General features: G+C 39.9%; 2 protein-coding genes across 3 annotated transcripts in view; both read left to right on the plus strand.

Annotated features, from left to right (window-relative positions):
• Positions 1-13,656, plus strand: part of TMEM123 (transmembrane protein 123) — a 639,759-nt gene that overhangs the window by 448,380 nt on the left and 177,723 nt on the right. The gene's annotated exons all lie outside the window — the stretch shown is intronic.
• The window catches only part of TRPC6 (transient receptor potential cation channel subfamily C member 6), a 73,930-nt gene continuing 64,854 nt past the window's right edge, over positions 4,581-13,656 (plus strand). Inside the window, exon 1 of the mRNA XM_049778551.1 lies at positions 4,581-4,720. Coding sequence (XP_049634508.1) covers positions 4,581-4,720 — 140 coding nt within the window. The remainder of the gene's footprint in view (positions 4,721-13,656) is intronic.

Genomic DNA, 13,656 nt, shown 5'->3' on the forward strand with positions numbered 1-13,656 from the left:
AGCCCTGTCATATTTGTCAAGTTAATACAGTTTGTAGTGGGTCAAATCAGCAAGATTCAAATAACTAATTTTTTTTTTTTTGGTTTTTGGGTCTCACCCGGCAGTGCTCAGGAGTTACTCCTGGCTCCATGCTCAGAAGTCGCTCCTGGCGAGCACGGGGGACCATATGGGACGCCGGGATTCGAACCGATGACCTTTTGCATGAGAGGCAAACGCCTTACCTCCATGCTATCTCTCCGGCCCCTCAAATAACTAATTTTTGATGTGGCAAGTAATTCTAAAGAACTAACTTCACATGGGGCTCTAGGCATTGAGCATTTAGAAGGAAGAAGGAAAAGTACCCATACTCATATAATTACACTCATAATCTCTTAGGGAGAAACATAGTAAACAAATGAGCAGTAGGTAGATGCTAGGAAAAGTAGGAAATCAGAACTGTAAGGTCCTAAATTTCTTTGTCATGACACTACTATTTTATCTTGAAATTCTTAATTATTATGAAGACTATTTTATCTTGTATAGGATGTATCTCTAAGTAGATCATAGTTAAATAGAAAAAGTCACTTTAGGACTATGTGCTGAAATCATGAATATCTTCATGTGAGCTGGGATTTCACCTAGAGTGCAATCAAAATCCCTCTACAGGCTTTTGGATGTGATATGGAGTCATCAAAGAATGAGGTCTCAAGGGATCAGAATTATTTTTCAAAACCACTCACACAAACAAGTGACCAAACAGAACTAAGTGAGAACAGTATCATCCCTTTTGGCCTTATTTAAAAGGGACACATCATTATTGCTGCTTTGCTAATGGTAATAGGTAAGCCATTAAGATTGGGTCTTATTTAAGGGAAGGAATACAGCGTATCTCAATGGAAATGTCAATTAATGTACAGAAATGTTTGGAACCTTTCATAACTAATGACATGGCCAAAACTCAGTGGCAGAGGACTTTGACAAATGTGATTTCCATTTATGTGTAGGAAAAGAAGAGTTAAATAGTAAGCTTAAAACTGAACTAACTAAACCCTGAGCAGACCCTAACTAGCTAGATACTACATTTCTTTAATTTCTACTTTTCATTGTAACATTCCTCTTTACTAGATATTTTACTATTACAGGTATGCTCATAAAGCATTTGTTCTATTGTTTGCCCACACTGATATATGCCATCTTTATCTGTAAAGAGCTAAACAGTAGATATTTCAAACCTTGTGGACCACACATGGTTTCTGTAACTTACCTGTCTTGATTTTTTTATTTTTAAGAGTTCTTTTAAAATTAAAAACCACTCTTGGCTTGTTAGCACAAAAGTGGAGTTATTCTCGCACTCATGGGTTCTTGAGAATTGCATGAAACATTTTCAGGCAAAACTCAGAAGCTAAACTTTATTATAGAGCCTCATTGCTTTACTGTATGCTTAATGCCATTGAATAAATAAAAGTACATGTTAAATACATAATATTAGATAGCAAAGAGTTCTCTCAGTCGTTATAGCTGCTTGCTGAGGAATAAATGAGGTTGGGATGTTAAATGTCCTCTGAACTCACAGATTCAGTGATGGGCATGATTAGAACACAAATTCAGGCTCACAGACTTCCAATCTAATGCTCTCCACTTTATCCCTCATAAATTCTTTCAGAACCTTCTAATCCCTCAGACACTACCTTCTTCTCTGGGAAACAAGTGTCCTTAGGATTTATTAGTTCAGTATGGGACATATTTCACATTAGAGCAGAAAGCATGTCTTAAATTGCAAAGTGAAAAATTGATGTCACATTATAAGTTTATTGTAATATTTTTTCAGCGTGAAGATTATTACCTGAGAATGAAAAACAGTGTTAGGAGAAAAGACACAAACAACTAAATAGAAAAAAAAAAACAATTCCATCTTAATTTTTTTTAAGTTAAGGACAAAAATATTGCACCTAATATCACCAGTTCTCTAACTCAACTTTAACTCAGTTATTTTTTTCCACAGAATTATTTTCTATGTTTGATGTTCTAAGATGACCTTGATACCACTTAAATCAAACATGTATGAACAAATTTATTTACACATTAAAGCTTTTGAGTGCTGAAAGACAGCAATGACCACAAGCAAATTTCAAACAGAGCATCTTACTGCTATGTATAATTAATAGAAAATAATAAGCATTCCAAATCATGATCACTTGGAAATGAAAAAGGTGTTTCTCATTTGGAATGGCAGACTTCAGAACGACTATCAGGATCTTCCAAGGTAAATTCCCTTTAGAGGCCAAGCATGGTTTTGATTTTGTCTGTACTTTATCCATTCATTCACTTCCCTCAAGTGGCTGCCTCATACAGAAGCAAACCTTCTGGAAACCACTGCTACTGTTCTTCCAGTCCCCATGAAGCAAAGAACCCCTAAATGGGCAGGTGTGGCTTCTTTCTCCTTCTCTGGGTTGTTTGCTCTGCACCCACTTCTCACCTTCACTCCTTTATCCCCCCAACCCTGTCCTTGCCAGCAGAAGTAAGTTTACCAACAGTAGCAAACCCTGAGCACAGCAGGGAGTAATGTACAGAACTGTGCTGAGAGCAATCTTCAGTCTCAACACCATCACATGTGGCCTCAAAACCAAGGAAGCAGAGAGAGCCCAGCAGAGCTTGGGCTTCTTCTATCTCAATGCAGAGGTGGTCTGATCTCACGCCTGGCATGATGCCTGTTTCTCAGCAAGATTCTCCTCAGAAGGCCTCGCTTAACCACTTAGTCTGAAGAAATGAGTCGTCTGCGACCAACACATGGACCCGCTTTCTTCCCACCATAGCCTCTGTCTCTGATATGCTGTTGAACAGGCCCCTTTCTCTCATGGCTACTCTCAGAGGGCCAAGGGACTCTTTCCCTTCCGGTTGGTCTCACACACAGCTGGCACTGGATGAATTACTGTTAGAAGAACTGAAGGAATTTGTAGGTGATCACTGCTTGAACTTAGTCATTCCTGTTTATATATATATAGTATTTATAATATATTTATATATTATAATATTTATATATTTTTATAATTTATAACTTTTATAAATATACATTTATTTATAATATACATATATTTACTTCTTAGGTTATGAAGCCAAAAATGAATTTAAAACGTTGGAGCAGGAGAGATAGTAGCTGACTTGGGTTCGATCCCTGGCACCCCCATATGGTCCCCCTTAGCACCACCAGGAGTGCTCCCTGAATGCACAGCCAAGAGGAACCTCTCTCTGAGCACCACCGAGTGTGTCTCCCCTCACAGAATTAAGACTTAGAAAAAAGTTTGAAAATGTGAGTAATTCTCCTAAGTAAGCAGGTTGTGGACTACTTACTGTATGGGTATCTTCAGAATACACTTTCCTTTAATTTATTTATTTTTTTACTTTGCTTAAACAATTAAAACATCTGGAGCTGGAAAGATATAATATTCATGTTTGAGAGCTGGAATGAATGACTTAAGGGTGGGCCACAGAAACCAGAAAGGAAGCCCCAGAGTCCAGAAAGAGTTTGCGAGAGGCACCACATTTTCTTTCCTTTTAAAACAACAGGTTTCCAGAGCTGGAGAGGTAGCACAGCGGTAGGGCTTTTGCCTTGCACGCGGCTGACCCAGGATGAACCTGGGTTCGATCCCCAGGCCTCCCATATGGTTCCCCAAGCCAGGAACGATGTCTAAGCGCATAGCCAGGGACTGGCCCAAAAATCAAAAAACCAAACCAAAAAACAATACCAGGTTCCTCCTTCCTTCCTTCCTTCCTTCCTTCCTTCCTTCCTTCCTTCCTTCCTTCCTCCTTCCTTCCTTCCTTCCTTCCTTCCTTCCTTCCTTCCTTCCTTCCTTCCTTCCTTCCTTCCTTCCTTCCTTCCTTCCTTCCTTCCTTCCTTCCTTCCTTCCTTCCTTCCTTCCTTCCTTCTTCTTCCTTCCTTCTTTCTTTCTTTCTTTTCTTTCTTCTTTCTTTCTTTCTTTCTTTCTTTCTTTCCGTTCCTTCGTTCCTTCCTTCCCTTTCTTTTTGTAGATGCTGATTTTTTGTTTGTTTTTCTTTTTTTCGTTTCTTTTCCCCCTTCTTTTAAATTAATATTAATAAACTCTAGAAGGCATCCTCCCAATACCAGGTGTCTTAAATTCTACAAGAACTGGCTGAAGAAGGGAGAGCTTCCTAGAAAGTCCCCAACCTGTCCCTGCCTGATTTCTAAATTAAGCAGATTCTCAGCACACACAACACACACACAACACACAACACACAACACACAACACACACACACACACACACACACACACACACACAAAGACAGACACAGAGACACACCCACCCACCGGTAGCTCCTCCTCCTCCGGGTCCAGCCGGGCCCCCAAAGTTGCATCGCGGCTGCTGGGGTGCGCAGGGGGAGTCACTGGTCCCCACGGAGGTGGGAGCGTGACGAGCGCGGGCTGGAGGCGCGGTTGACATAGAAACTCGGGGCGTGCGGGCGGGCGGTGGCTCCCCGTCTCCGCGCTCGGGCTCCCGCGCCTCCTCTCCGGGGACCCCCGAGGAGCCACCCAGCCCTCCAGCCAGCCGCCGGCCTGCCTCCCCGCGCGGGTCCGGACCCCGCCATGAGCCGGAGCCCCGCGTTGGCGGCCCGGCGGGGCGGCTCGGTGCGGGCGGAGAGCGGGATCGGGGCGCGGCGCAATGACAGCCAGGACTACCTGCTGATGGACACGGAGCTGCCCCCCTACGGCTACTACCCCGTCTAGTAAGTGTGGGTGCGAGTCGCGGGGACCCGGGGGGGTCCCCCGCATTCTGGATTTTTGGGGTTCCCTCTGCCCAGGACAGCCCAACCTGCGGGAGCGCTCAGCCCCGAGGGTCCCGCCTGGTCCGTGCGCTCAGGGCGCACAGAGCCAGGTTGCCAGGCGCTGGAAAATGTACCCCTGGGCACCCCAAGTTTCCACTGCAGATGTTTCTCCACTTGTCCAAAGGGTCTGGACAGGGGCTGGGGAGATGGAATTGGGGGAGGACACCCTCTATCCGCAGCTCTGTCATGTCCACGATGGGTGCCTAGAGTGAGCGCATTATGCGCCCCAGGAGTGGGGTCCCTGGGAACTGGATTTGTTCCCCCCTTCTGACTCGCACCCCAAAATCTGGCTTGCTCCGGAATCATCAATGAGGTCCTGAACCCCCAAACTTCTGGCTGGCTGGTCCAGTCAGGCCCCAGCTAAGCCGAAATGGTGCAGTTAAGTTTTCTCCAAATACAAAAGAAAACTTAAGACTGGCTCTGTTGGTCTCTATGCTGTATAGTTTGTAAATAGTTTCTGCACCCTTCACCCCCTTACCCTCTCCCCTATTCACCCCTGGAAGAGAAACGTTGAGGTCAGGTTCACAGAGAAGTTGCCCCGGTTAAGCTGGAGAGTTAAGTGGTGTTTGGGGGTTACGCACAAAGTTGTGAGACCATCAGTGCCAATGTTGGGCACTGTCATCTTCCCCACGGTAAGGCTCATGTTTGAGGGGAGGTTAGAGAACATTTCTGCTTCCTAGCTCCTACCCTCTCGAACAGTTCAAACAATGAATTGCGAGGAACTCTGCTGAAATGCAGGTTTGAGCTTAGAGGCGCCAGATGCGGCCAGAATCTGCATTTCTAAGGGTCACTGGTTGCTGCTGGGGGAGGCTTCAGGGACCATCCCCTAAGGCTCACACGGATAAGTGACCGAGGAAAACGACTGTTTTCAAATTTTCCTTGAAGTTTTATGTTTAAAACACAAATGGAGTCATTTTTATTTTCACTGGTTCAGATTTCAGATCTAGGAAGGCCCAGGATTTCGGAAATATTACCTATCGCTAAATTAAATAACTTAAAAAAATTAGACTAGCCAAAATATTTCCTTTTAAAATAAATTTAAATCTTATAATCATTTGTTACATTATCTGTGAGAAAAATACAGCGGTTATTTACCCCCCCCCATTACTGTAGTGAGGGGGATAAAGTACAGTAAATAAAATGTCAAGTTGTCCCATAAATATTAATACTTTCTTTGAATGTTTCACTACCTTATTGCTATGGCTTATTTACATTATTCACTTATTATTATTATTAAATAATACATACTTCCTCCATTCATTCAGGAATTCCAGCTCACTTTTTTGTTTTTGTTTCGGGGTCATACCTAGATGCTCAGCAGTTACTCCTAGCTCTGCACTCAGGAATTATTCTTGGCAGTGCTAGGGCATCATATGGGATGCCAGGGATCAAACCTGGGTTGGCTGTGTGCACAGCAAATGCCCTTCTTGCTGTGTTATGAACTGTCCCCTCTGGCCACTTTTTCTGGATGGGCCTGGGCAGCAGAGTTATGGATAAAGGAAACAGTTTGCTATGTGTGTTCTTAAGAGCATCCCTTGGGCTTCACGCTGAAAGTACCTAATGACACATTTAAGAATTTCAGAACACATTTCATCATATCTGAATCTACTGTTTCTAAAAGGTCACTATTCATCACTGTTTATTTTGAGGAGTTTTATTTTTAGTTGATTAACTGGAAAATTCAGCCAAAAAGCTAAACTATGTACTACATATGACATATAAGAACTAAAAAGAATTGGCTTCAGAAAGATAGTACAGTGAATAAGATGCCTGCCTAGCACGTGCAAATCTGGATTCCATCCCCAGAACTGCATATGGTTCCTTTTCCCCACAGCCCCCAACTCAGAGCCCACTGAGTACTGCTGTGTTTGACTTAAAAACAAACAGGAAAAAGCTAAGGAAAATCACTTGCTGGCCAGAGAAAGATAGTACAAGAGTATTTGTACAGCCTTGCAGGTGGCTGACTTAGGTCAAACCCAGAACAAGAGCACAGAACCAGGAGCATCAACAGCCCTTTTGCTGTAGTACCCTGGAGTAAGTGTAGCCCTAATACCAACAGATAAGAAAGAGAGAAAGAAAAAGAAAAAGGAATGAGAAAAAGAGAAAGAGAAAACAAGAAAAAAGAAAAAAAAGAAAAAGAAATAAAGAGGAAAATTCTGTCTGCTACAATGTACAAAAAAACCCTTTCTATATACTTTAGGTTTGTGATTTAATAAATTTCAAATATTTTACCAGGTCAGAGGGAGGTATATTACTTATTCAAATGGAAATTACTAGTATGCTTTAAAGACAGGTGTTGCCATTTTCTGAAATGAAAATATTTGAGAATATTATCTACAAGATAATAAAATCCTTGTAAGTAGTTGTTCCTGTCACTCTATGATTCTGTCAAAGTATCCTCTCATAGCTCATATGTGTAGAAATATTTGCATATATTCTGAGGCTTTTACTTCTGAAAATTGTGGCAATAAACTTGCTTGAAGGGCCTACATAGTCTCTGGCATCAAACTAAACAGCAACATTAAAAATTGCTTGTTAAAAAATTCAAATTTGCTTTTTCCTAATTTTAATCAGCAATCAATCACTGCTCTCTATTGTGGCCAATTAATAATGGTAATTAGTAAGAAATAGTCCTTGAGGATGTCAGGGGTTATTCCAGAGAAGCCTATTATTTAATTATTTTAAAAGTGGTGTTGGTGGATCAAACACAGAACCTCACACATGCCATATTCCTGAGCTCTACTACTGGACTACCTACTACTGGGCTTCCCACTACTGGGCTCTACTACTGGAGCCCTACTAATGGGCTCCCCATTCTGCTTCCTTGGTTTTGAGGCCACATGTGAAGCTAAGAATTAGTCTCAGCACGGTTCTGTATAATACTCCCTGCTCTGTGCTCAGGGTTTGCTATTGACATTGTCAGGGAAACATGTGATGTCAGGATCAAACCCAGTATCAGAAGCCCATCATTTGGAATTGAACACTAAGTCTCTAGTTCGTCAAGCCAGACTATTTGGAAGAATTTGGACATAAAAGTAATATAAGTGACATTTAAATGGTCATAACTTAAATTAGAAGATGACTAAAATTTCAGTCTGTGTTGACTGACTATAAGTCATATTTATTTGTAATAAATACTAATTATAATACACATAATAGTATACAGGATACTTATAGTAAGTATTGAGTACATTTTAAATGAAATTGATGACTAAATATAAAATTGCACAATTTATTTTAAATAATATGTTTACATAAATAATAATAGTTTAGAAGATACAACTATGACATATACCTAACTGAGCTAATCTGAAAAAACTAGACTCCTACATGCCTATCAAGACAAGAGAAAATACCGGAACCTTACCCAATTGTATTATCATGTGTCCAAAGCCCAGAGATGAAAAAGCAGCCAATGAAGTGACAGCTTGTGAACTGGTACTGTTGCTTGGAGGATCACAGGTCTATATGACCACAGAAACTGGAGTCTAATGTCCATGTGAGAAGCAAAGAACCCAAGGCTTTGACTTAAGAAGAATTGGCAAATTGCTACTAAGATATCTCTGTTCCTTGCACAAAATCAGGAAAACTCTAAAAGTGAAAATTAGGTTAGAAAAATGGGCCCAGCATAGAGCAAGAAGAAACCACTTTGATAGAAAGAAAAAAAGAACTCTTTCCCCTGAAGAAACAGTAAATGTTGAAATGTGAAGAAACATGGACACTGCTCCAAGAGAAAGAAAACAGTACGGTGAATTTGCAAGACATCAAAAATAGATCTGCTATATGATTCAGCAATCCCAGTTCTAGTGATTTGAAAGTATATATCAATTTTTATGTTTACTGCATCTCTGTTTATAACTAAGATAGGGAAAAAAATCCCCAAATGCTCAGGAATGAATGAATGGATAGTGAAGATGTAGCATATATGCAAACATGTAATATCCCTGGGCTATAAAAAAAGATGTCTGTTGTATGGATAAAACTGGAGAGGGTCATGAGAAGCAAAGACAAAAAAAGCCAGAAGGAGGAAGACAAATACCAAATGATCCCAGTCCTGTGTGGGAACAGACAAAATTAAATGAAGCAAACCATAAATTCTCATTCAGAACTGAGTTTAATGATGAGGATGTGGGAGTAGAAAAGGTAGAAGTGAGCCACTTGACTATAATGGAGAGATACTGATACTTGCAAATTTTTCTTCTAAGGCAAATATTATAAATATTACAAATATTACATTAGTAAAAATGAATTTGAAAGAACATATTCAATACCCACATTCTTCCTCTTTCCTCCCCCCCAAGGTTGCTTGAGCAATTCAGTACTTTTGTGGTTCCATATTTATCTTAGTATGTTTGTTTAATTTCCCAAAAGAATGACCATTTGAATAGAATGGCCATTTTACAATCTTAATTCTTCCAATCCAGTATATTATTTATTTACAAGCACAGTATATTAATATTATTCCATTTCCTTTGTCTTCTATTTCTTTTAGCAGTATTATAGTATTCCATGTTAAGTCTTTCACCTGATTTATCAAATTTATTCCTAGGTACCTTCAATATTTTAATTGTTTAAGAATAGGACTTTTTTTTTATTTTCTTTATTATCTTCTCTTCAAATTTATTGTTTGCATATTGAAATGCAATAAATTTCTTTTTTCTTTTTGATTTTTGGGTTAAACCTGGCAGTACTCAGGAGTTACTCCTGGCTCTGCTCTCAAAAATCATTCCTGTCAGGTTCAGGGGACCATATGGGATGCCAGGGATCTATCCCTGGTCTGTACTGGGTTGTCTGCATGCAAGGCAAATGCCTATCACTATGCTATTGCTCTGGCCCTCCAATTTTTTTTTTTTTTTTTTTTTGGATTTTGGGCCACACCAGGTGATGCCCAGGAGTTATACCTGGCTATGCACTCAGAAATTGCTCCGAGCTTGAGGAGTTTATACCATATGGTACACTGGGGATCGAACCCAGATGCATCCTGGATCAGCAGCGTGCACGGCAAATGCCCTACTGCTGCACTGTAGCTCTGTCCCCATCAATAATTTATTTTTCTGAGTGACACCCAGTGGTGCTCAAGGCTTACTTCTGACTTTGCATTCAGGGATCATTCCTGGTAAGATTCGGGGACCATTTTGGGTGCTTGGGATCAAATCTGGGTAGGGTACATTCAAAGACTCTAACCACTATAATATATGTTCTGCCCTAGTTTTAAGGTTTTCTGTGCATATTATTGTATCATGAGTAAATGCTGATCTATAAATAAGTTATACTTATTTTCCATTTTGAATTACTTTTATTCTTTGTCTTGCCTAATTTCTATTATCAGGATTTTTTTTTGTTTGTTTGTTTTTGGGCCACACCTAGTGACGTTCAGGGCTTACTCCTGGCTTTGCACTCAAAAATTGCTCCTGGCTTGGGAGACCATATGGGATGCCAGGGATCAAATCCTGGTTTGTCCTGGGTTAGGCAAATGCCCTACCGCTGTGCTATCGCTCTGGCCCCTACCAGTACTTCTTTTTTTTTTTTTTTTTTTTTTTTTGGTTTTTGGGCCACACCCTGTGACGCTCAGGGGTTACTCTTGGCTATGCGCTCAGAAGTTGCTCCTGGCTTCTTGGGGGACCATATGGGACGCCGGGGGATCGAACCGCGGTCCGTCCTAGGCTAGCGCAGGCAAAGCAGGCACCTTACCTCCAGCGCCACCGCCCGGCCCCGCCTACCAGTACTTCTAATACTTTGTGAAATATTAGTTGTGAGAGTGGATGTCTTTAATTGATGGCTTCTTTTTGATAAAAGGCCTTCAGTTTTTCACCACTGTGTATATGTTAGCTGTCATAAGTGTCATAAAGTACTACATTGAGGTATATTCCTAGCTCTTCAATTTGTTGAGTTTTTAAAAATAAGTCAGTATAAAATCTTATCAAATGATTTCTCTACATTTATTTATATGGCATCATGAAATTTTTATCTTTTTCTTGTTGATATAGCTGTCACACTAATTGATTTGCATATGAATTGTCATCCTTGTATCCCTGGAATAAATTCCTTTAGGTTTTGACACCTGATGCTTTTAATGCATTATTGGACTCAGTTTGCTGAGATATTGTTACGGATCTTGGTATATATATTGATCAAGGACATAGACCTCTAATTTTATCTTTTGGGCAATGTCCTCGTTTCTTTTTGATATCATGTCATCATATCATGTCATGCTTTCTTAAATGTTTACAGTAGTTTTTTTAAATGTTTACAGTAGTTTTATTTCAGCATTCTAGTATCTATTATTGACGACAAATAACAGCTATAACTGAAAAGTATAGGACTGAATGAAGGGTTTATAGTATGAAAGCTGTTATCAAGGAAAGGCAAGTACAAGTAGAAAGCTATCACGTTAGGGGTTGAGTGATAGCTCTAGAGGTAGAGCACAAGCTTAGCATACACAAGGCTCCAAATTCAACCAGTTGCAACACAGGGCCCTGCAAGCACCACAGGATGTGGCCCTGGGCCCTTTTAGGGAATGGCAGATACAGATCCTATTAAAAATCACCTGTAGATCTTCTTCTCATTATTGATTATTACTTATTATCTTCCTGTGCTATTTAGGTTAACAAATCTCTTTTAAATGGCCTCAGTGTCAGTCTGTGATTTGCCTGATCTAAGCTGCCTATTTTGTTTTAAAACCTCCCCTGTCTTGAAATAATTATTAGAGAAGACAACAAATTATTGATTGGATTTTTATTGGTCTTTTTGGACCATATCCAGCGATGCTGAGGGGTTACTCCTGGCTATGCGCTCAGAAATCATTACTCCTGGCTTAGGGGACCATATGGGATGCTGGGGGATTGACCTGTGGTCCATCCTAGGCTAGAGCCAGTAAGGCAGACTCCTTACTGCTCCACGCCACAGCTCCGGCCCCTGTGGTAGGCTTTTTGTTAAGGGGTCAACATTACAGGTTGTGGAGATATTGCCAGATGTGCTGAAATGCCCATGTTTATCCCATGAAAAAATACTTGTCTCTTAAGTATACATAAGATAATTTTTTCTAGACATTTATTCTCTTTGAATGATAAGCAACTTCCTATGGCAACTCATCTCTGTCAGTTAAAGAGTAAGTCATACAAGGAAAACATTTTTTTGAGTCCATGCTAGTTTTTCTCCTTTCATAAAAAAAGCTAAACATAATTGGATTCAAATTACCATTTGTGATTGCTCTTTGTTTAGAATCTTTTACTGACTTTTAATACATGGAGAAGTACTCATCCATATGCCAATTTTTAATTAAAATGTAGTATTTAAATTAAGAGTGCAGTTTAATATTCTTACATCATTGAAAAGAAACAAATAAAGTTCCTTTCCCCCTCCTCTTCTTTTGGATGGGGGTGGGTTTTGGGGCCAGCTGCATGCAAAGAAAGCACCTTAATCTTCATAATGTATCTCCAATCTGAAATTAAATTTCTTATAGAATATATGCTTTGAGTAATAAATAAAATTGATATTAAAATGCATGACAACTCCTTGTAAAAATTTCCTTCTAATTCAGGTAACTCAAGTCAAGGAAGAGTAAGGATGCTCATTAAAATAATTTACAATTTAATTCAAATTGATTTTTTTTTATTTTGGTTTTTGGGTCACACCCAGCAGCGCTCAGGGGTTACTCCTAGCTCTACGCTCAGAAATTGCCCCTGGTAGGCTTTAGGGATCATATGGGATGCCGGGATTCGAACCACAGTCCTTCTGCATGCAAGGCAAACGCCTTAGTGCTGTGCTATCTCTCCAGCCCCTAAATTGACTTTTTTGTTAGAAGACTAATCTATATACAGAAATTTGGGAGAACTAATATTTTAAAATAATTATGCTAGAGGAGACTCTTCTAGTTGTCATACTAATTCTGAACTGTTCTTTAGACCAACCTCTGGCTATTTTGTAATGTCCATTTTAGAAATGACAATATTTTAAGATATTTTAGAACATGATAAACATTGTTTAGAGTATTACAGTCAGTAAACTGTTGTTAGATGATAAAAACCCAGAGTGGCCAGTTACACACGGTTTCATGGTCTCTTTGTATCCTGTAAAATTATGCATGTACATGGCAAAGCTGGATGCTTAACTGACAGTGAGAGTTAACAGTGTTGTTTTTTTTTAAATTATATCTTCATTTAAGCACCATGATGACAAACATGATTGTAGTTGGGTTTCAGTCATAAAAAGAACACCCCTTCACCAGTGCAACATTCCCACCACTGATGCTCCTCATCTCCTTCCTTCCCCACCCCTTGCCTGTATTTGAGAAAGGCATTCTACTTCTCTCACTCATTAACATTGTCATGATAGTTGTTCGTGTAGTTATTTCTCTAACTGCTCCTGCTCTCACCACTCTTTGTGGTGAGCTTCACATCATGAGCTGGTCCTTCCAGCCCTCATCTCTATTGTCTCTGGGCATTTTTACAATAATATCTTTTATTTTTCTTAAAACCCACAGATGAGTGAGACTATTCTGTGTCTATCTCTCTCCCTCTGACTTATTTCACTCAGCATAATAGTTTCCATGTGCATCCATGTATAGGAAAATTTCATAACTTCATCTCACCTGATGGCTGCATAATATTCCATTGTGTATATGTGCCACAGTTTCTTTAGTCATTCATCTTTTGAAGGGCATCTGGGTTGTTTTCAGAGCCTGGCTATTGTAAATAGCGCCACAATGAATATGGCTGTAAGGAAGGCATTTTTGTATTGTGTTTTTGTGTTCCTAGGGTGTATTTCTAGAAGTGGTATAGCTGGATCATATGGGAGCTCAATTTCCAATTTTTTGAGGATTCTCCATGTTTTTTTCA

Source organism: Suncus etruscus, chromosome 8 (assembly GCF_024139225.1).
Source record: "Suncus etruscus isolate mSunEtr1 chromosome 8, mSunEtr1.pri.cur, whole genome shotgun sequence".
NCBI classification, from domain to species: Eukaryota; Metazoa; Chordata; class Mammalia; order Eulipotyphla; family Soricidae; genus Suncus; species Suncus etruscus.